The sequence below is a fragment of the Lipotes vexillifer genome, unplaced genomic scaffold (genome assembly GCF_000442215.2).
Source record: "Lipotes vexillifer unplaced genomic scaffold, Lipotes_vexillifer_v1.1 scaffold22, whole genome shotgun sequence".
Lineage (NCBI taxonomy): Eukaryota > Metazoa > Chordata > Mammalia > Artiodactyla > Lipotidae > Lipotes > Lipotes vexillifer.
In genome coordinates, this window is record NW_006779050.1 from 3173650 (window position 1) to 3196866 (window position 23217).

The window sequence follows — 23217 nt, forward strand, 5'->3', positions numbered from 1 at the left end:
CCAACAGCAAAAGATTGTAAACTCAAATTAGGATAATTCAAGAATGGTTATAATAATTACAAAGATAATAATTACAAAGGTATAATAGTTACAAAGATAATCGTGGAATGTTGGTGAAAATATAAGAGATAATGCAGTAAATTATGAACACTAGCGACAGCCCTGTTACCACCTAAAGGCCAAAGGGGTCAGGGAGAAAGAGGTTATCAGAACATGAAAAAGGAGAAGCAGGTAGAGAAAGCCATCTTGAGAGGAACAGTGACCTTTGGTCAACAAACATAGCCAGGCCAAGGTGACATTTCAAGTAGGGAACCAGGGAAATATATATCCTGACCTTACTTTCCCTATTGTTTGTACTACCTTAAAAGCCAGAGGACCGAGGGTCCCTCTTGTAGTTGCAAATAGAATCTTCCGCCCAGCAGAGAACGAGGCAGGAGCCAATGGAGAGTGAATCTGGAGGGACAAACAAAAGATATCCCAGAACACTTACCTACTTTTTCTATTTCTATGATTGTATATATGTTTTTCTAATATTTCTATGATTGAGGTAAAAAAGTTTTCTTTACCTATTAGTGTTTATTTTGTCAAGTATATGTATACATCTCCCCTCACTTCATTTTAACTAAGCAGATTTTTTTTCTTATTGGTTTGTCTTATTGATTAAAAGAGTTCTTTATATAATAAGGGCATCTTAAATTTTTTTCACGTATATTTCTCTTCTTTAAGAGTTCAGCTTTTTCCGTATGCTTAAAAATAATTTTAGTCATCAGTACTTATTCTTTTGTGATTCCAGTTTTTACACATAATTTTTTGTTCCACTTATAAATCATTTTGCTTTGTAGTATAAGATAGAAACATGATTTTATTTTATTCTAGGTAATAAATGATGCCAACACTATATCCTAAATAATATACCCTTTCCCCCAGTGATTTGATATGGAATCCTATTCTTTTACCAAATACTTATATGTATTGGAGTCTGTTTCTGTGCATCCCATTATGTCCTGTTTGTCTTCTAGTCTATTCTGGTGCAATATCATGTGGTATTATTTTTATACAGTTTTAACATGTAACAATGTATTTTATCATTTTTCAACATTTTCTTGACATTCTCACCTATTTAGTCAAATGAACTTTAGAACTTATGTTTCAAAATCAAAAAGAAAGATCCTTTTAGAGTTTTGATTAAATTGTAATATATTAATACATTGTTCTGAGGAAAAATAAAGATCTTGTAATATTGAATCTTTCTTTCCAGATAGCATTTTATGTCTCTCAGGTTTTTCAAATGCCCATCACAAAACTCTTTCATTTTCTTCAAATGTGATTCTCTTATTTCTAAGTATTTTGTTTTGGAGGAATATTTTGATATTGTGATTGAAAGCTTTTGCTCCTAGTGTTTTCTTACTGGCTGCTGCTGCTGTAGAGAAAGCTAATGATTTTGTTGTATGTATGTTGTAAATAAAACCGTACCAAAGTCTTACCAGTTTTATTGGATTTTCCTCTGATTATTCTAGATTTTCTAAGAAGATTATTGTCTAAGAAATATTTTTTTCCAATATTTACACTCAGTATTTTTCTTATTATCTCCACAGCAACTTTCATAACAATAAAAATAATAATGCTGATAGCTACAATATTATTTCTCCATTTTTATTTTAATAAGTCTGCCTCTGTGGTTCATCATTAATTAGAATGTCAAATATTTGAGATAAAGAACATCTGCCTTAATGAAATCTCTCATCATTCTAATTAACTTGCCGTCTGAGATGTGTTTACCATGAGTTTTTCTAAAATTGGGAATAAATGTGAAGTTTTATCACATATGGCTTTGTGTCACCTACAGTGATGATTACATACTTCATATCCTTTGACTAAAGGTGATGAATTATTTTTAAAATTGTCCTAATATCGAACCATCCTTCATTCCTGGAATATGCCCTACTTTGTCATAGTATGCCATTCTTTTAAATTGCTACTGCATTCAGTTTTCTAGTTTTGAGATTTTTTAAGAATCTATATTCTTAAGGAATATTGGGGGGGTGTTTAATGCTATCTTTGTTAGATTTAAGAATTAGGTTATGGTCACTTCATAAAATAACCTTTCAATGTTTTCTTTGCCTTGGAACAGTTACAAGATAGAATTGCTTCAGGAAAAAAATGTGTTTGGCACCTTTCTTTAAAGTAATCATTTAAAAACTTTAAAATTTTACCTGTATTTACAAAGTCTATTCAGTTTTTCTGTGACTTTTGAATACACACACACACATATCATTCATCAGTTCTCTTCAGCTCTACTTAGGCCTATGGATATTTAGGTCTATTCAGATTTTATATTCTTTTGGGAATATTTGGAATCAATTTTTTTTATTTTTTCAAATATTTTTACATGCTTATATTCTTTCTCATTTATAGATAATTAGAAAGGAAGGAAGGAAGGAAGAAAGGGCGATATATAAAGAAAATATAGAGAGAAAGAAAAAATACAAAAATATGTTTGTTTATATTTTTTCTCATTTCTTATCATGCACACATTTCACATACAGGTTTTCCAATTTTATTGATATTCCCCAAAGTTTCAACTCTGTTTTTTTAATCTATTTTTTCCTTCATTCATATTTTTATTATCACTAAATTATTTTGCCTGCTTTCCTAAGGATAGTTTTTTGTGTGTGTTTATTTTTTTTGCCTTCTTTATATACACCTAACTTCTTTCAATTAATTAGAGTACATTTTGTAAGCTTATATGGTAGCAACTGTCATCTTCAATTTTTCAGTTGAGGAAAGGAGAGATGGCTGTGAGAAATTATTGAGGCAGATATAGATTTCAGTGTTCTTGATTAACCATTACAGTGCCCAGAGGCTAGAGAGAATCTTATGATTTGCCATCCCTGAAGAGTCTGTCTAGTAATCCAGACATAACAATAGACTCTGTAATGTTATTTAATCATATTTTTAGTCACTCATTCATTCATTAAATATCTATTAAGTGTTTTTGGTTCCAGACCTTGTGCTATCTTTTGGAGATACAAATATGAAAAGACACAGAACCTGCATTCAAGGATGTTGTAAGTCAAGAGGAGAAACAGATAATGTATTACAAGTATAGTAATTACTATGATGGAGGTATATGCATGTTGTTTGGGAAACATATACATAGCACAAAGTTACTCAGGAAAAGTAATAGATGACTTAGAAAAACGATTTTATTCATTTATATTCAGCAAATATATTTTAATATCTTTTATGTGTCAGATAATTTGCTGAGACCTGGGGAAGACATAGACATAAAAGTCATTTTCCTTATCCTTGAGGAGCTCTCAGTCTAGTGGGAAGTAAATAATCCTATTATAATAAAGATGTATACCTGATACCTATGCAGACACAGAAGAAAAACTAAGTAAGACTGCCAGGAGTCAAAAAGACTTACTTTACAGAGAAAATAGTATTTGAGCTGATGCTTGTAAGGTGAGCAGAGATTTATTAGATGGACAAAGTGCGGCATTCTAAGCAGAGGGAACAATGTGGGCAAAGGTGACACAGTGGTATAAAAAGGCAAATAGTCTGCTAATGCCAAAGTACATGGTACAAGGTGGTAAGGGATGAGAAAAAAAGGTGAAAGATAACAAACATTTATTGAACTCTGACAGTGTGTCAGACACTATTCTAAATATTTTATATAGATTAACATTTAATTCTTACAGTAGCCTAGGAGGATTCAGATAAATGCTGTTATCCCACTTTATAGATGAAGAAATTGGTCAGAGCAGTTAAATATCATGTCCAAAGTTACACACTGATGAGTGGGCGGCCAAGATTTGAGTCCTGGTAGTCTGACTCCAAAGCCTATGGTCTCCTGCCTAGTATAGACAGAGACCAATTTATAAAAGGCTTTATATTCTATACCAAGGAATTTGGATTTCACTCCATCAGTGTCTAGAAGCCATGGAGGTGTATTTAATTATAAAATTTACATGATGAGATTTTTATTTTAATTCATGGCATTTGGCATATGGATTAGAAGGGATAACTTTAAATGAAGAGCAAAGCAGAGAAAAAAGGAGGCAGCAAGAGGGGCAAACAGCTTCTACAGTCCATGTAAGGGATGATGGAAGCCCTGAGATAGAGCAGTGAATCAGGCAACAGATTCAAGAGTTATTATGGTGGAGTTTGGGGATATGTTAGATGGGAATGAGGAACAAGGAAGAATGAAGAAGCTACGATGATTTTCAGATTTCTGTCCTGGGTAACTAGATTGAAGTTAGTGCCAGGACCCATGACAGAAAATATGGGAAGAGTGTTCTAGATACTGGCTCTGTATTCTCATAGTTAATATGCCAGGGATGCAAGGATTTTTAAGTACCCGCAAATCAGTCAGTGTGATATACCACATTAACAAATTCAAGAATAAAAACCATATGATTATCTCAGTAGATGCAGAAAAAGCTTTTGAAGCATAAAAAAAGTTTCCATTTATGATAAAAACTCTCCAGAAAGCAGGCATAGAGGGAAAATACCTCAGCATAATAGAGGCCATATATGACAAACCCACAACTAACATCATACTCAATGGTAAAGAGCTAAAAGCATTTCCTCTAAGACCAGGAATGAGACAAGGATGCCCACTCTCACCACTTTTATTCAACATAGTATTGGAAGTCCTAGTCACAGAATCAGACAAAAAGAAATGAAAGGAATCAAAATTAGAAAGGAAGAAGTAAAGCTGTCACTGTTTGCAGATGACATGATGCTATACATAGAAAATCCTAAAGACACCACCAGAAAACTACTAGAGCTCATGATGAATTAGGTAAAGTTGCAGGATACAAAATTAATATATAAAAATCTATTGCATTTCTATATACTAACAATGAACTATCAGAAAGAGAAATTAAGGAAACAATCCCATTTACCATTGAATCAAAAAGAATAAAATACCTAGGAATAAACCTACCTAAGGAGGTAAAAGACCTGTACTTGGAAAACTATAAGACACTGATGAAAGAAGTTGAAGATGACACAAACAGATGAAAAGATATACCATGTTCTTGGATTGGAAGAATTACTGTTGTTAAACAATCATGTTACCCAAGGCAATACACAGATTCAATGCAATCGCTATCAAAATACCAATGACATTTTTCACAGAGCTAGAATAAATTTTTAAATTTATATGAAAACACAAAAGACCCCAAATAGCCAAAACAATCTTGAGAGAGAAAAACAGAACTGGAGGAATCATGCTCCCTAACTTGAGATTATACTGCAAAGCTACAGTAATCAAAACTGGTGCTTGCACAAAAACAGACACATAGATCAATGGAACAGAATAGAGAGCCCAGAAATATACCCGCACACCTATAGTCAATAAATCTACTACAAAGGAGGCAAGAATCTACTATGGACAAAAAGTCTCTTCAATAAGTGGTGCTGGGAAAACTGGACAGCTACATGTAAAAAAATGAAATTAGAACATTTTCTAACACGATATACCAAAAAAAAGTCTACCATTTCAGACTCCAGGTACCATGACAAAGTCATTCTCCCAGTAGTTTAATGAACACAGTAAAATACCTGTCTTGTTACCAGGTTTGGATTTTTGCTTGCTTGGTTAGCATTATCAGTAACACATCCAGATAGCCCTTTCAGAAAGCCCACTCTACTGAAAGATATTTTTTATCAGTAACGTTGCTAAATAAATTCTGACTCTAGGTTAAAAATAGAATATTAATTTTTTTAAAAAGTCATTCTCATACCAATTGGTTTCTGATGTTTGGATATCTAAGTTTAATATAATTGTATGTACAGGTTCTTGGGCAGAAATGATAAATGATAATTATATGTACAGCTTCTTGGGCAGACATTTTCAGAGCTGTTCTATAGTTATTTTAAATTCTTGTCCATTGTCAGTAAACAAAGTTCCATGAATTTGAAACCCTAGTCACACAGGAAAATACCAACGTCAGTGATACTAAATAAGACGTAAATTGTATAGAGGAAGTTTTACTTTTATGCCCCTAAGTGGATATTGTATAATGAATAGTAAAATTGCATATAAAACTGTCTAATAAAAGGAAAGCTAGATTCTGTATTTCTATATTATAATTATTTTTTTTAAAAGCAAAGTAGTATAATTTGTCCAAAATATAACTTACTAATCTCCTAAAGTTAATTTGCAGAGGAACATGCTTGCAACATATTAAAGTTCTTTGCTGATACACACAAAAAATTTCAGAAAGTTATGAATTTGTCAGTGATCCCTCTCTCCTTCTGTTCTTACCATTTCACAAGGCAATCGGTCTTTCCTTTGAAAAAACTCCTCACATATGATACATTTGATTAGAACCAAAACCAAGGTCAAATCTTTCCTAAATCAGTCAGTTCTGCCTCATCTCTTTCTATCACATTTGAGCCAGGAACTTGTAGTGAAGCAAAAGAATAATGCTTTCCTATATGTATGACTAATAAAAAAGTAAACATCAGTGGTAGGGAATACAGTTACACAGTACACTGCTAAAATAAGATACAGTTTCCTGTTCTCCCATATGCTATAGTAATTGATATAAAAAACCTGAAGATATTCTGTACTGGCTATAGTTTGTCTCTCTATAATGTTCTCAATGTTTGTGTTGTTTGTGCATTTTTTTTCAGTCAAGAGAATCCATTCCATTAAATGACCTAAAGTCAGAAGTATCACCCCGGATTTCAGCAGAGGACCTGATTGACTTGTGTGAGCTTACAGTGACAGGCCACTTCAAAACACCCACCAAGAAGACCAAGTCCAGTAAACCAAAGCTCCTGGTAGTTGACATCCGGAATAGTGAAGAGTATCCTTTACACCTGAGTTTTAAAGTGTGGTACTGCTTCATTCACATTGCTTCCTTTTAACTTAAAGGGCATGTGGTAGGAGCAATGAACATAGTTGGGATTCCTCTGAATTCAGATAGCTAAATAACTCTCAAACTGGATGCCAGAACAGACTTGCATAATGTTTCATAAGATAACATTACATACCAGAAACCTTAAAATATTTCCCAAACAACACCAGAATAGTGGGCTGTTTTCTTGGTTTTTGTGTTTCACTGCTGTGTATTGCTGTTCTTGTGGGAATCCTTCCTGGTGTAGATAAAACTTTAGCAAAGATGAAGCGTAAGTATTTACTTTGTCTACCTCATAGCCTAGAGAGGAAAGTGAGCCAGATCTCAACACTGAACTTTTATTTATTATAATTTTCAAAATATTGGCTTATAGAGAACATGTTAAAGTATTTTCCACTGACATTTTAATATTAAATGTACCATAACTTCTGGTGGTTTGCTTGGCATTAAAGTATGAAAAGTTACAAAATAGTAATAGTTCAGTCTTTCTCCTTATATTTTCGTCATCTGTCAGATTTTTGTAAAGCATGCCTTGATGCTCTATACTCTAGAATCTAGGTAAATGATTTTCAGATATTTTTTGAACCAGGTAACTCCCTTTTAAAATAAAATCTTTCTTAAAAACTCAATATATAAAATATAAATGTAGAAATTTTTTACAAGTAATTTTCTTCATAAGTTGGTGGGAAGTGAGGCTAAAGTAGGCAAAGGCAGCTTATAGAGAATGTTGCATAACATGCTAAGAAGTTTGGGTTTTATGCCATAGGCTGTGAGAGTATTAGAGAATTTTAATCAGGTAAGTGGCATGCTCAGGTATGTGTCTTAGAGAGATTAATGCAGTGGGAAGAAGGATGAGAATGGAGGTAATGGTGTAGGCAAGACTAGAAGGATAGAATCACCCAAAGATTTGATGTGCATAAATATTCCTTCATATTTGCAGTCACAGAGAGTGAGGTCTCTAGCTTCACCCTGAAATAACCTAGTTTTACTAGGCCCTTTGGGTTGGTATCTGTGCTGGAGAAAATCCAGGAAAATGACTTCTGTTGCTGTTTCTTTCTTTTTTTCTCCTACTGTATTTTGACAAAAGAGAATTCTATATCGTGGCACTTACAAGTATTGATAAGTAGTGGTGCCACTAGCTAGGAAGGCCAGGAGGCATTTAGTGTATTTTCAGCTGCCACTAGTTACTCTAGGTTTGGCACAATTCTGAAATCTGTTTACTCAACAAATATGTTAGATGTATTCTAGATACTGTATTAAGCATTGTAAGAGTTTCAGAGATGAGATAATTACAGATCCTTCCTATAAATTATTTAAAGTCTTGGTGGAAGTCAGGTACATTAGTATGTTTTATTTAAAATCAAATTGCTGTCATGAGAGATATACAGATACTGTGGGAAGGGAAAATTTCATGGAGAAAACTCTCGAAGCCTGGGTAATACTTGAACACTCAAAAATATGGAGAAAAGCTATTTAGGCAGAGAAAAAGACAGGAGCTAGGCAGAACATATACTGGAAACAGCATGTAATTCAGTTTGGCTGGGATTGAAGTAAATAGTTTGGTTCTATTCATAAGGGCTGAACTGAGAAATTTGGGCTTTGTCTTGTAGGCAGCCATGGAAGGTTTCTCAGCATGGATGTGATAATAAGAGCTGTGTTTCAGATTTTTTAATGTAACATCGGGAATAAAATGGATTCCAAGGGAAAAGATGAGAGTTGGAGAAAACAGAAAGCTACTGCGATAGTCTAAGCTCAAGGTAGTAAGTGTCTGAAATAGGCAAGTGAAAATGGGACTAGAGTTAGGAGGATGCTATTTATTAGTACCCTGCAGTTGAATATTGCCACTATTGAGATGACAAAAATGAGGTTTTAGACTGACTTGGGGACGGTGGTGCTGTTCAAGGAAAGCAACAATAGATTTAGCAAGAAAAAATGATATCTAAAGATATAATTTTTATATCAGTTAATGCTATTTAGTTATATAATAGGAAACTTTTGGATTTTCATATATTAATATTAAAGGTATAACATTTACTTTGAGCTCTTTAACACTAATTATAATTAGCTAACATAGCAAACAGACAAGACAACATAAAAGTACACATACCTTCAGAAGTGGTCTGGTAAGATACTAGTATGCTTTGTATAGAGGTATGATGTCACTAAATGAGAAATGCTGTGCTCTTTTTTTTTTTTTTTTTTTTTTTTTTTGCGGTATGCGGGCCTCTCACTGTTGTGGCCTCTCCCATTGTGGAGCACAGGCTCTGGACTCTCAGGCTCAGCGACCATGGCTCATGGGCCCAGCCGCTCCACGGCATGTGGGATCCTCCCGGACTGGGGCACGAACCCATGTCCTCTGCATCGGCAGGCGGACTCTCAACCACTGCGCCACCAGGAAAGCCCAGCTGTGCTCTTTTAGGATTTAAAAAACATGAGATTATTTCTGTGTTGAATTTTGAGCCATTAAATATTTTAAAGGAATTTTAAAATCTTTTAGTAAAGTGAAGAATTTTTTCTGGAATATGAACATTTACCTATGTAATTTACCTATTGGTGTACCTATGTTGTTCTTAGAACTGATATATTTTTCTATCTGCTTGATTAAAGTATGATGCATCTACTTGTCGCACTTTTTTATAGACTGACTTATGAATACAGGAAAGTCTTCGTATCTTAGAAACCTACAAGATAATGCATATCATCCTTACCTGTTAATATTGTTCTAATAAACCAACTCTTTTATCACAAAAAAAATTTAAGGTACAAACACCTGACTTGGTGACTGTTATAATAACTAGATGCTTTTTTGTTTTTTTATAGCTACTATTCTTCCATGGAAGAGATTTCATTGTAATTACTGCTGACTTCTTTAATCATGTCTTGTATCTTTTAATTCCTTCAAAGACATCATCAAAAATCCTAATAGCAAAAATATCTTATAAACATTGAAAGGTAAAAAGCTAGTGTGTGTGCCATTGTTTTTTATTGTGGTTTTTGCCAAAACCAATCTGAAAATTATGGTGGACATTGTTATAAGTACACTGTCAAGATGTATATATGATTGAGACTAATTACCACATAAATACTTGGGCTTCTATTGCCTTAATACTCTCTAAACTGGGTACTTTGAAGCTGAAGCTTTTTAAGTTTACAGTATAGTGTATGTCTGTTGGGTAGTACACTCACTATAGAACCTCTTTAAGTGTGGGTATTGTTTACCCCATGCCTGTGTTTATGCTGACAAGCGCTGGCTTTTCTAAATGCAAAAGGCAAATGCAGAGTCCAAATTTTTGTCTAGATTATGAGGAAAGCAATGAAGTAACAGTCGTAATCCTAAAATATATATTGTTGCATGTACGTCTCTAATACTACCTTATTATTAAGAACTTATACATACTTGTCTTCCACTGCAGTACAAGGAAGTAAAACTTACGTCCTTAGAACATGGAGAAAGTGCTTATCTCAGTGTATTCTGTATTATTTTGCTCTTGCCATGTTTTGCCCAGGATTAATCAGAGTCACTATATGTCAGAAATCAACTTCTGTTTTACTTTACGTATTCTGTCCAATTAACACAAAATGTACAGAATCTATTCTGTGCTCATTTTTCAAACACTTAATATTTTATTATGATTATGAAAGACTCAGAAAGTTAAAAATAATATTCAACTGCCTACCTTTACAGTATAATCTGACAGCCTCTGTGTTTAGAAATTGCCTTAAAAAGTTCTACTTCATCATATGATGTTTGTGTCACATGAGAATTTCTAATGTAGGCAGTGAAATGTAAATAATCACCAAGGAAACAAGATCCTTAAATAACCGAAATTGTCTTCATTGTCCAACTTACTTAAAAAGAAAATGTTCATTATAAATATATTAATGTGTAACTAGGCCAGTCTCGTTCTCCTCTGCTATTTGCCAGTCTCACAGTTAAGGATAGCTATTTACAGGTTTGACCACCCTGTCTACAAGCATTTGTGCTTACCCAATCTTATTTGCACTAGAATTTTTATGACAGGAGTGTTCTTTGATGAGTGCTTTTATATGTCTTCCAGGGTGTTTTTGCTTGAACTAAACTAAGAATAGGGGAAGTGTGGTTTAAGACGTTTTTTTCTTTTGTGTCTTATCTTCCAAAGTGTTAAAATAGCCTGAAAAATGTTTGAAAAAGTTTTGCATTTTGGATTATAACATTTCTCTTACCCAAAAGACTGTTGCAATCTTACTTTGTCAAGCATTTTCACATTTAATCTAGTGGTTTTTTTAAAAGCATCAAACCATAAAGCACAAAAGAAAATTCTGGGATAAGTTTATGACATACTAAAGTGTTCTTTAAAAGCACATAATAAATTCGTGATATTGAACCCACAAAATCATCTAGATGCTTATCTATGAATTTAGATACAGATATTAGATAGTGGGTATTTGGATACAGATGGGTACTTTTTTTTAAACCAAATATTTATAAAATTTATCTTGTAAAATAAATAATTTTATTTCTAGAGTCACTAATTTTTCAACATCTGGCTGAATAAAATATATATAGAAGGCACTCAAATGTGATTTTACATTGTTAAGCTTAACACAGTCTGAGCATTGTCGTTTATCTTTTATTTTGATTTTGAAGGGAGGGAATCTAACTGGCTCAGCCTGACACAGGATATCAGCCTGTGTCAGATATCCACCTTCTCTCATCCCCTCCCTCCTATCCTGTCAGTCCTGATCGTGGCAGGATCACCTGATACAAACATGACAGCCTAGGCTCACCCTTTCATCAGGGTCAGTAGTTGAGCTCCTTTCAAACAAGAAGGTGGGAGGTGGGCAGGCAGTGCAGACATGTCTGCTAGAGCATTTGACTAGTATAGATTTGTATTGCTTTTGCTATTCAAAAAGCACTAGAAAGGAAAAATGTTCATGGTTGATACTGGCTGTTTGATAAACACAGAAACTCTCTCTGCCAGTTGATTCAGACTAGCAGATGTAGATATATTTGCTGAGAATAATTGAGTTGTTAGGTTCAGAGTTTCTGAAAAATCAGTTATTTTTATTTTAAGGTGTGCCCTTATTGAAGATTAAAGTGCTATCGGAGTAATTATATGCTGAGTACAAAGTCATTTCTGTTCATGAAAACTGCAGTTGATATTTTGAGTATTGAGTAATTATAAATGTTTGAAAAACTAGTGCTGTTGAAATTCAAGGGTGATCTCCTTATGATCATAAATTCTCTCTTCATTCTAGAAGACTCTAATTAAACAGTATACACTGAGATGATAATATTTATTCTACCTCTCATTTCATTTTTCAGAACTTTTTATGTCCTTTCCCTCATTATTAATGCCAGATGCCTTCTTTAAAGAAGAAAGGATGAAGCAACAGCTGACTAGAAATTTAAGATACGTGTTCAACCTCCACCATCATTCTTGAGAGTAGGCGCCTCAAATTTCTCCTCTCTTCATTACTGAGGGGAAAAGAAAGACAGAGAAACAAGAGAAGTAGTATTCTAAGGATGAACCTACAAACTGGGGCAACTGAGAAACTGTCATGTCAATAAATAATTATAATTTTCCCCCTTCTACAGGAATGACAAATGAGTCTTTTTGGGGGGATGGGGGAATATTCGTTGCTTGTGACATAACTTTTTAAAACTCTACGACTTTTCCATTTTGTAAAGAACACATCTAAAGTGGAAGTTTAGGGGAAAATGCTTCTATTGAACACAAACATCTCTTCATGGTCGTTATCAGTGATTGTTAGGGAAGAGATGAGATACTGCCTACACGTCTTATAAACTAATCTTTACATTCACTCCCCTTCTAACCTTTCTCCACATTGTTGCCAAAGTGCAAATGTGATCTGTTACTTCTCTGCTTAAAATACTTTCTGATTTTCATTGCCCTAGGATAAAGACCAATATTAACAACATGATCTGCAAGGCCCTGTATGATCTGGCCTCTGCATCCATTTCCAGGCTCATCTTATCTCATGCTGTCTTTGTTCTCTACACCAGTACTGGCCTTCCTTCCTTCCTCCTCATTGGTCATGTTCCTCCCCAATATATGCCTGACATTTCTGCCTGAAAATGTTTGTCCTTTCCACCACCCTATACCACCTCCATTCCATCCTGTTGCCTAATTAACTTTTATTAATTATTCATATTTTACCTCGACCATCACTTAGTCCCTTAGTGGAAACCTTCCCTGTCCTCCCCAAATTGATATATCCTATCAAAGCATCATATATATCTCTTTCAGAGCAGTTTTTATTTTATGCTTTTTTGAGAAGTTATTTGATTAATAATAATATTTCAGAATCTTCCTCTACAGACTATATGAAGAATCATCTTTTTAATTTCACTCTTTAAAATTGTACTTTTTAATTACTTTTGAAGGAATATTTTTTCTTTAAGATCTTATATTTCTAAATATTTTAAGCTTAAGCTTTTAATTCCAAAATTACAAGTAATAGTCAATGAAATCATTAAAACCCTTCTAAAGTACAAATATAGTAAAACATCACCACCTTTAGAGAACATAAAATTGGAAAGAATGGAAATAGCTAAGTTTACTTGAGAAATAAACCAACAACAGAAATGTTTGCAGCCAGTGCTAATGACCTCTAACAATTCTAAATAGAGTCCCATTTAGCAGTTGCTTGCCCAAAGTAGACAAGCTTTTGCATTATCAAGTTAGATCTGAGAATATCCATTTGGCTATATTTCAGATCTTTAAAATAATCATAATAATAGTAATGAGCTGAAAACCATGAATATTGTACAAGCTGTGTGACTGCCATTTATTTGTTGCATTCTGATCACTTTCACAATACTTCATTTAATCAGGAAAGTCTTCTTTCTATCTTTGGCTAGTCTTCCTTTCACTTGTTCATTGCATTTTCACATTTAACTTTTTTTTCTGCAGAGGTGCCTTACGTTGTTTAAATAAAATACTCATGTGAGCATGGAAGATGTTTAGAACTGTCAAATGTTCAGAAAAAAAAAAGAAAAAAGTAAAACTGATGAATAACTGAAGTAGTAATTAGTAAAAGTTTATTGTGCACACACCAAAAGACAGTTTGCAAACCAGGAGCGGTGGAACCAAAACATGGAGTGAGGCTCAGAGGTATATTGTTAAAAAGCAGCAGGGACTATTTTTCAGCAATTGGTTACAATATTAGAATTTTCTTAAATGAAAGGGAATTGGTTAGTGATCATCTCATATCAATTTAGGGGAACAATTTAAGTTTCACTTATGATTTTCAGAGACATAAACAAGTGACCCAGGTCAAGTTAGCCTCACTTGTCTTGCAAAATAAGCTAAATCTTCGCTTGTATGATTAAACTGGTTTCCTCTGCTCGGAGTTTTCAAGTCTGGTCTCCATTTGTGTTTGATTTTAATGGTACTATCTTCTGAGAATCAATTACCTCTGTGAGCTTCTGTCACACATTCAAGTCTGCACACAAATAAATGTTTTCCTTAACTTTTTTTCTCAGTTTTATTCGGGGTCACATTTCAGGCAGCATCAACATTCCATTCAGCACTGCATTTACTGCGGAAGGGGAGCTTACCCAAGGACCTTACACTGCCATGCTCCAGAGCTTCAAAGGGAAGGTCATTGTCATCGTGGGGAATGTGGCAAAGCACACAGCAGAGGTAAGTGTACGCAGAAATGTCATATGACATCATGATGAGCTTTTTACCTGCCCACTGCAACAGATTGTCTAAAAGTGTATTTCTTCAGAAGCTGGTTGCATATCAAATGAGCTTTGAAGATCTGTCTATAGTCTTACATAAAAGAGATTGTCTACCTTTTCCCAGTAAAAGAATTCAAGCTTTTTTCCTCATTGTGCAGCTTAGGAAACTTCAAATGATAGCCTAAGGTGTTTTCTTTCAGATTTGGTGTTTTTGTTTTTATCTACTTCCTGAAATTACAAGAAGTAGCTTCAATTCCTTCCATTGTAGAAAAACACTGGGGCTTGATTAGAGGTTCTGAAAGCTGACCATGATAGAATTTGTTGTATTTGGGGGTTTTGTTTACTATAGGCTCAAAGCTTTATGATGATAGAGAATTCAGGAAGGATATCAACTTTCAAATATGAGGACTATGAAACAATGAAATGACCTCGCTCTCTTCTGGCTATGTTCTTAAACATTTTGAAAAATAAAACAAAGAGTAGCTTTTGGAGGTCAAAAACATCACCTTTATTTTTTATAAAAGGCAAGTTAGAGAATAGGGAGTATGAGAACCAAAGGGGCTTGTTTACAAATCCCCCTGTCAAACTTATCAAAATGTACACTTTGAATATGCATGTTGTTATATGTTGATCATAGCTCAGTAAAGCTGTTTTATAAAAACATATCTAGATGTAGGCAACATTAATAAACCAGAACAGGCCCTTTTTCTAAAAGGACGGAAGAATCTGCCCCTGGCAAAGTAACAGAGATAGTTTCCTCCCTGCAGATAGCTTATGCAAATAAACTGAGTAATCCAGAATGGTGATCAATGGAAATATAGTCAAGTAAGAACTTTAAGACTTTTGGTCCTAGACCATTTTAAGCATCCAATAATCCTTGTCTCAGAAGTACAGAGCTAATGGTAGTATTGGCTTTTGTTTGTTTGTTTGTTTGTTTGTTTTTGGGTTTGGGTTTGGGTTTTTTTTTTGCGGTAAACGGGCCTCTCACTGTTGTGGCCTCTCCCGTTGCAGAGCACAGGCTCTGGACACGCAGGCTCAGCGGCCATGGCTCACGGGCCTAGCAGCTCCGCAGCATGTGGGATCTTCCCAGACCGGAGCATGAACCCATGTCCCCTGCATCAGCAGGCGGACTCTCAACCACTGCGCCATCCTTGATGAAGAAGCTTAACTGACCAAACTAAAGAATATCTGAGTGGATATTAGCTATAAGTCTTAAATCACTCCCCCTCTTTACATAACTGTATCTAGTGTCTAACAGGGAATAATCTAAATGTACCTGTTTCAGAGAAAGTCAGTATAGTAAATGACTAATATGCAATTTTAATAAGTAAATGAGGACATTTTAGAACTAAAGCCATGGTATCTGAATTATTTTGATGTAAGTTTATTATCATTATTATTATTATTATTTTATTACCACCACAGTACTGCTGCTGCTACATTAATCTGTATTGTCATATCATTCCAATGAAAAATATCCATTTTCAATTACAGTGCATATCAGTACATTCAACCCATAGAAATACTGTTGAGAATCACATATTTCTGGATTCCCCATAATATATAGCCTTAGGAAGAAATCTTTACAGTGATAATAATCCCAATTATTGACTGGTGTTTGTGTGCTAAGCACCGTGATAAGTACTTTCATATGTAATCTCTCTTTATTCTTCATAACAGTTTTATGAGGGAGGCATTATTTATTTATTCATATTTTATGTATGAGGAAAACTGAGACTCAGAGTTTATCTAATTTGTTTATGTCAGAGCCAGGATTGCAACATGAGTCTATATGACTAAGCCATACCCTTAACTCAGTGAGCAAGTAAGGCTTTTGAGTCTGAACGCTGCCATTTCTCCTGTTTTTTAAAAATAGACTTGTTCTGATTTTTCGCAGATCACAATAGTTCCTCCCAGGGTATGAACCCAAGACCTGAAATAAACGTTTATGCTCTAAGTGCTAACAAGCTTAAGCCTCTCCTTTCATAAAGCATTCACCATTTGGAAGATGTATCTAATAAGTGGACCTGTATAACTGAATCTTCTTAAATATGTCAAATGTTTCCAAACATCCCACTCATTGTATTAATCTCCAGATTTATGTTTATTCTGATTTTACTTTATCATAAAGGTCAAAACACATATACAAATAAGAGGATAACTCATTTCTTTCATCAAATAATAAATTATAAACCATTTGTCATGTTGTGAAATGCTACTCTATCACAGTGTGAATAAATTTAAAAGTTCAACATATAAAGGAAATCTGGAAGCAAGACTATTTAGATGAAGTAATAACAGTATTTGAAAATAATGGTAATAAGTAAAGACCCATCACATTCTGAATAAATTAGCCAACGTCTTGCTTGTCAGAAACCAGATCCTATCATGAACAGTTCCTTCTTCCTCAAACTCTCCATGATTATTCATGCTTGTAGACAAGTGACTGAACAAATTGTATGCTCAGTTATTAATGCTTCAATCCAACATCAGGAAGTAATTTTTGAGAAAGTTTTAAATATTTGTATAGAGATGTGTCAACTGAAAAAAATGTGCCGTCTAAAATTTAAGAATTATGTTTTATTCATTGGATTTACTGAGGACTTAAGCTGGGGATATAGCCTCTTGGATAGCTCTAAGGGACTGTTCCAAAGAGGTAAAGGAAGAGCCAGGGTATATAGGACTTTTTGCTAAGAAAAAAAATAAAATGTAGTTGAACATCAAAAGATTATTGCTAATCACAAAAACAGACATCTCTAGTTAATGATTTTAGTGCTTTTCTGTGTATGGGAAGATGCAAGAGTCTGGACTTATTGAAATTATTCCTTTGATATGCATCTTAACTGCCTTGGGCCACTATTCTGTTTTTCTCCATCCTGAATTCCCCTCAGGGTGCATCATCAGGGGCTGTTGCAGTGGCTAATGGCTTTATGGCTGCAACATCCTTTGTTTACTGAAATGGCTGGTGACATTCTTTATCCACAGATGTACATTTTTTTTAATATAAATTTTATTTATTTATTTTTGGCTGCGTTGGGTCTCCCTTGCTGTGGGCGGGCTTTCCCTAGTTGCGGCAAGGGGGGGCTACTCTTCGTTAGGGTTCACGGGCTTCTCACTGCAGTGGCTTCTCTTGTTGCAGAGCACAGGCTCTAGGCACTCGGGCTTCAGTAGTTGTGGCACGGTGGCTCAGTAGTTGCAGCTTGTGGGTTCTAGAGCACAGGCTCAGTAGTTGTGGTGCACAGGCTTAGTTGCTCCGCAGCATGTGGGATCTTCCCGGACCAGGGACTGAACCCGTGTCCCCTGCACTGGCAGGCAGATTCTTAACCACTGCACCACAAGGAAAGTCCCACAGATCTACTTTTAATCATTTTTCTCATCATGGGGCTAAAGAGAACTTTAGATATTCATTTGCTTATATTGTTCCATCATCTTTTTGTCTGCTGTACAGATCTGTATGACTTTACTAATGCTTCTTCCCCTCCTCACCCTCCCTTTAAGTTGGAAGCATCTCAACTTAAAGCATATTTACTGAATTCTACCGTGTATCCATGGTTGTACTGGATATCTTCCACTTGCCCTACCTCCCGTCATAGATCCATTCTCCACACTTCTTCACCCTGCTCTCTGCCCCAGATGGCTGACCTCCATGTCTTCCGGCTTCCAGTTGTTGAGCTAATGGGGAGCTCTGACAAGTTATGGGAAGGAGGGAGGTCAGGATATTTATCCCCCTGGATCCTTCCCTCAAAATTTTCTCAGTTTTGCTGTGTTCCTCTACTAAAGGTTAACACTGCTCTCCAGTAAGCCTTCTCTACACCACTCTCTTTCCAGCCCCCGGTCCCTTTAGCTATAGGGGTGGCAACAGCTCTGCTTTTTGGTAGTGCAGGTTTACTACACCATCCCTTATGGTTCTCTTACATCCCACCCATACCCTTGTAATTAATCTTATTGTAAGTAAAACCCCCTCAGTTTATCCTCAGGGCTTGTTGGAACCCTGACTGTTGCAAGCATACTATTTAAATGTATGATATTTTAGTCAGACTACATTAACTGCTCTGTTCTGTTTCTTACTAGCTGTTAATTTGTGCAAATTGCTTAACTTCTCCAAGTCACCACTGGTTCCTTTATAAGATGGGGAAAATAATACTTACCTCATGGCATTGTTGTGAAGATTTCAGATTAGGCAATAAGGTTCAGAACAAAGCCTGATAGTTATAGGCACTCAGTTGATTTCACCTATTAATTTTATTTTCCAGCACTATAATTTGCATGTATGTGAATATAATAAGTACTGCTTTATGTATGATTATAGTATAAAAGTACTAGAGTTTGGGAGTAGCATCAGCAAAATGGCAGAGTGGGCAGCTCTAATCTCCCATTCCTCCACAGAAACACTGAAAACAAGTAGAATCTGTACTTTGTTGAACAGACGTGGCAAAAGCAGGCATCCTTGTCTTCTTTCTGACCTTAGGGGAAAAGCTTTCAATCTTTCACCGTTGAATATGATGTTAGTTGGATTTTTTTCATATATAGCTTTTGCCACATTAAGGAAATTCTATTCTACTTCTAGTTCATTGAGTGTTTTTATCATGGAATGGTGTTGAATTTTATTAAATGTTTTTTCTGCATCAATGGAGATGATTATAATTATGATTTTCCCTCCCTTCTATGAATGCGGTATATTACGTTGATTGATTTTCTCATATGTTTAACTGTCCTTGCATTCTTAGTGTAAATTCCATTTAGTTATGGTGCATAATCCTTTCAATAGGCTCCTGAATTCAGTTTGCTAGTATTTTGTTGAAGTTCTTACATCACTATTCATCAGTGGTATTTGTAGTTTTCTTTTCTTGCAGTGTCTTGGTCTGGCTTTGGTAGAAGAGTAATGCTGATTGTAACATGAGTTAAGAAGTGTTCTCTCCTCTTCACTTTGTTGGAAGGGTTTGAGAAGAATTGGTGTTAATTCTAGCAAGAGCAATTAGGCAAGAAAAAGAAATAAAAGGTATCAAAATTGAACATGTGTTAGTTTCCTAGGGCTGCCATTAAAAATAACACAAACTGGGTGGCTTAATGCAACATAGTTCTAGACGCTAGAAGTCTGAAATCAAGGTGTGAGCCATGCTCCTTCTGAGGCTCTGGGTGGAATCTTTCTTTGCCTTTTCTAGCTTCTGGTGGTGGCCAGCATTCCTTACCACCCACAAAATGGTAGAAAATATTTGTAAATTATATATCTAATAAGGATTATTATCAGAATACAAAATCAACACACAAACATTAGTTATATTTCTATTCATTAACAACTCCTATAACTCAACAACAAAAAGACAATCAAATTTTTAAGTGGGCAAATTTTTAGACATTTTAGACATTTCTCTGAAGAAGGAATACAAATGTCCAATAAGCATATGAAAAATACCTGACATCATTAGTCATTAGGGAAACACAGATCAAAGCCACAGTGAGCAACCACTTCACACCCAAGTGTTGGCAAGAATGTGGAGAAATTGGAACCCTGGTGCATGACTGGGGGAGTGTAAAGTGATGCAAATTATGTAGGAGACAGTTTAATAGTTTAGTTATTCCTTCAAAATGTAAACATAGAATTACCATATTACCAGCAATTCCACTCCTAGGTAAATACCCAAAAGAATTGAAAACATGGGCTCAAACAGAGACTTGTATGCCAGTGTTCATAGCAGCATTATTTACAATGGCCAAAGGTGGAAACAACCCAAGTGTCCCTCAACAGATGAATGAACGAAATGCAGTATATACATATAATGTAATATTTTTCAGCCGTAAAAAAGGAGTGAAGTTCTGATACAAGCTACAACATGGATGAACCTTGAAAACAGTTTAAATAAGCCAGACACAAAAGGACAAATATTCTATGATTCCCCTTGTATAAAATATCTAAACTAGGCAAATTCATGGAGACAGAAAGTAAATTAGTGCTATTAGGGGCTGGCTGGGGGATGGGAGAATGGGAGTTTTTGCTTAATGGGTACAGAGTTTCTGTTTGGAATGATAAAGAAATTTGGAAATGATCAGTGGTGATGGTTATATAACATTGTGAATATACTTAATGCCACTGAATTGTACACCTAAAAATGGTTTAAATGGAAAATTTCATGTTATAAATTTTTATATCGATTTTTTTAAGTTCTAGATTTGATGTCTTCAGGATACCCCACTGTCCCTAATTCATCTGAGCCCTACAATTTTTGGTCAGACAGTAGTGGAGGATCTTTCATGAGAGCTGTTCTGATCAGGTCTCCTCTTTTTCCTCTGTGGGTATTAAAAACAAAAACAAAAACAAAACAGTGATTTCCAAGCAAGTAGCAGCTTTTCTTCTAAGCTGAAATCAGTGCACTGCAGTTGGCACAGTCCTATTTTGAAAAGATCAAGAAAGCCATAGTTGAATACTGTGAGAAGAAAGCAGAGATGCCAATTCTAGTCAGTATGGTTACAGATTATCTTTACAAATTTTTGATTTTTATGTCATACCCATATTTGGACTTGGGAATTTTCTGTTTGAAAAATGGTAGGCACTGATTGTAATTTTTCTCTTCTGTTAAAACCTAGTAATAAAGTTAGACTGAAAATTCAACATGAAAATATTAAATGAAATCAAGTTTAGTTCAATAAAAGGAAAAGCTCTCAGTATTGGATTTACAAGTAGCAAAATATTGAACAACTCAGAATAAATGAACCACTTGTCTAGAATATGATAGTATTAAAATCACTCATTTGACATACAAATTAGGTCTAGAGTATTTTGTAATACAAATATGAAGGAAGTACTCTACAATGACCAGATGTATTGAATGTATCATCTAAAATCACATAGAAGACAGAACAAATCTGAGAAATACTGCTTATTCATGTACCTGAAAAACTATATATAATCGGAAGATATACGATACTCTTTTAATTATATATTCATTAACTATTTTTCCTGTAATTACAACTGATTAGCAACTTTTTGCTATGAGATGCCTTCTTTACAATTACCACTTCATAAGGCTTTTGTTTTGGGCCTAGCTCCCACATTAAATACATCAAAAACTTTTAGAATCTGCCATTTCTTATCTGGATAAAACATTGCTCCCCCCGCCCCCAGAATAGGGCAAAAAAAGGAGGACTACAAAAATTTTAGTTTAATTAGGATTCCATGTAGAGGCTTCTTCATACCAGACTTAAGTCCTACTAAATCTCACTTGTCAGTTAATCTTTAATTCACCTTACCCTTCAGGTTAAATAAAGCAGTGAGGCATTATATAATCAAGCATATCCAGATATTTTGTGAACAAAGTTATGTCAGCATCAAGGAAATTTAGATAGTCTCAAGTGAGTGGAGTCCCTAGTCTCTGAAATGTATACTGTTGTTCCAAGGGTGGATCAGATTTTGTGCTGATCCTTGCTGCTGTATAGTCAAGTTTAGTTTGACAAGCCAAACAAATACAGATTGCATCTGTTGCTAGGGTTTATGGGAGTAGGAAGACCTCTGCATCAAAACAAGGATAAAGTCAATTCAGGCTTTGTGTCACATTTAAATGAAAAACATGGCAAGGTCTCACTGTTGTCTTCTTGCAGAGATAATCATCTTTTTTTTGAAACTCACGTGAGAAACTGCATCTTCAATTGCTCAACTAGAATTAGATTCCCTGGTCATACAAGGGAAACTTGCTGAATTAATCTCAGAGCAAGTGTATAAATCTAAGAATTAAGGTTATAACTATTCAGATCAATAGGGAGAGGCAGAGGTAGTCTACCATCCATATCATGGATTAAATGAACCCAGAGGACAGTTCATTGTTATATCCTTGAGCAGATTACTCAGATTTAAAGGAAATTTTGATCTTTAGCATTAATCAAATATTATTTATGGGCAAACGTATGATTTGTTTTGATACTCGTAGCAACCGTTACTCACACTGCCCTACTACCAACCTAAGATCGAAGTTTCATATATCTCGGCTTGACAAAACATGATGGTGAATCCACCTCTTTCCTAGAAGTAAATTATATTTAGTGAGAATGATGATTTAGCACAACAGCATGCTTTAAAGTGTTATTGGGTTATACTGTTTTCTCCACTGTGGAAAAATAATGTAGTAGGATCCAACTCTTGAGCTAGTGATGGGTCTCAGACAGGAAAATGGCCAACAACATTCACCAGAGCAAAATGAAACTCCAAATGATGTTTACTTTCAGTGAGTCCTTTCAGCAGTACATCATAATGCTATGTTAGTCACTGAAACACATGAGACTTTAAAAATAATTACTCTCTATCTAGATTATATTTAGTGGTTATGAGACCACAAGCATTTCATCACTGATAGTGTATCGCATCAAAAGATTATCTAAGAAAGAAATTGAAGGAATCTTTGCATTTCACTTTGACTTGTCAACAACCCTTTGGAAAATATTAGGAACAGCTCATCTTACTCTTACAATGTTATATTCTTGGCATGAAATCAGTGCTTTTCTTTTGTCATTGGAAGAAATCTGAGAACATAAGAGCCAGTTGCAGTAATAAGCCATGTGTGTTATTATTCTTTTCTTTAAAACAAAACAAAGCAAAACTGAAAAAAACAAAACAAAAGAGCAAAACATAAATACTTCTGAATAACATTTGAGTCAGAAGCC

The 23217-nt window shown here is 34.8% G+C and overlaps 1 protein-coding gene across 3 annotated transcripts in view; it reads left to right on the forward strand.

The window, feature by feature from the left end:
- Positions 1-23217, forward strand: part of TBCK (TBC1 domain containing kinase) — a 236479-nt gene that overhangs the window by 194473 nt on the left and 18789 nt on the right. For all 3 annotated transcript variants that reach the window (XM_007452155.1, XM_007452154.1, XM_007452156.1), the window contains 2 exons: positions 6652-6827; positions 14368-14527. In XM_007452155.1, coding sequence (XP_007452217.1) covers positions 6652-6827; positions 14368-14527 — 336 coding nt within the window. The remainder of the gene's footprint in view (positions 1-6651; positions 6828-14367; positions 14528-23217) is intronic.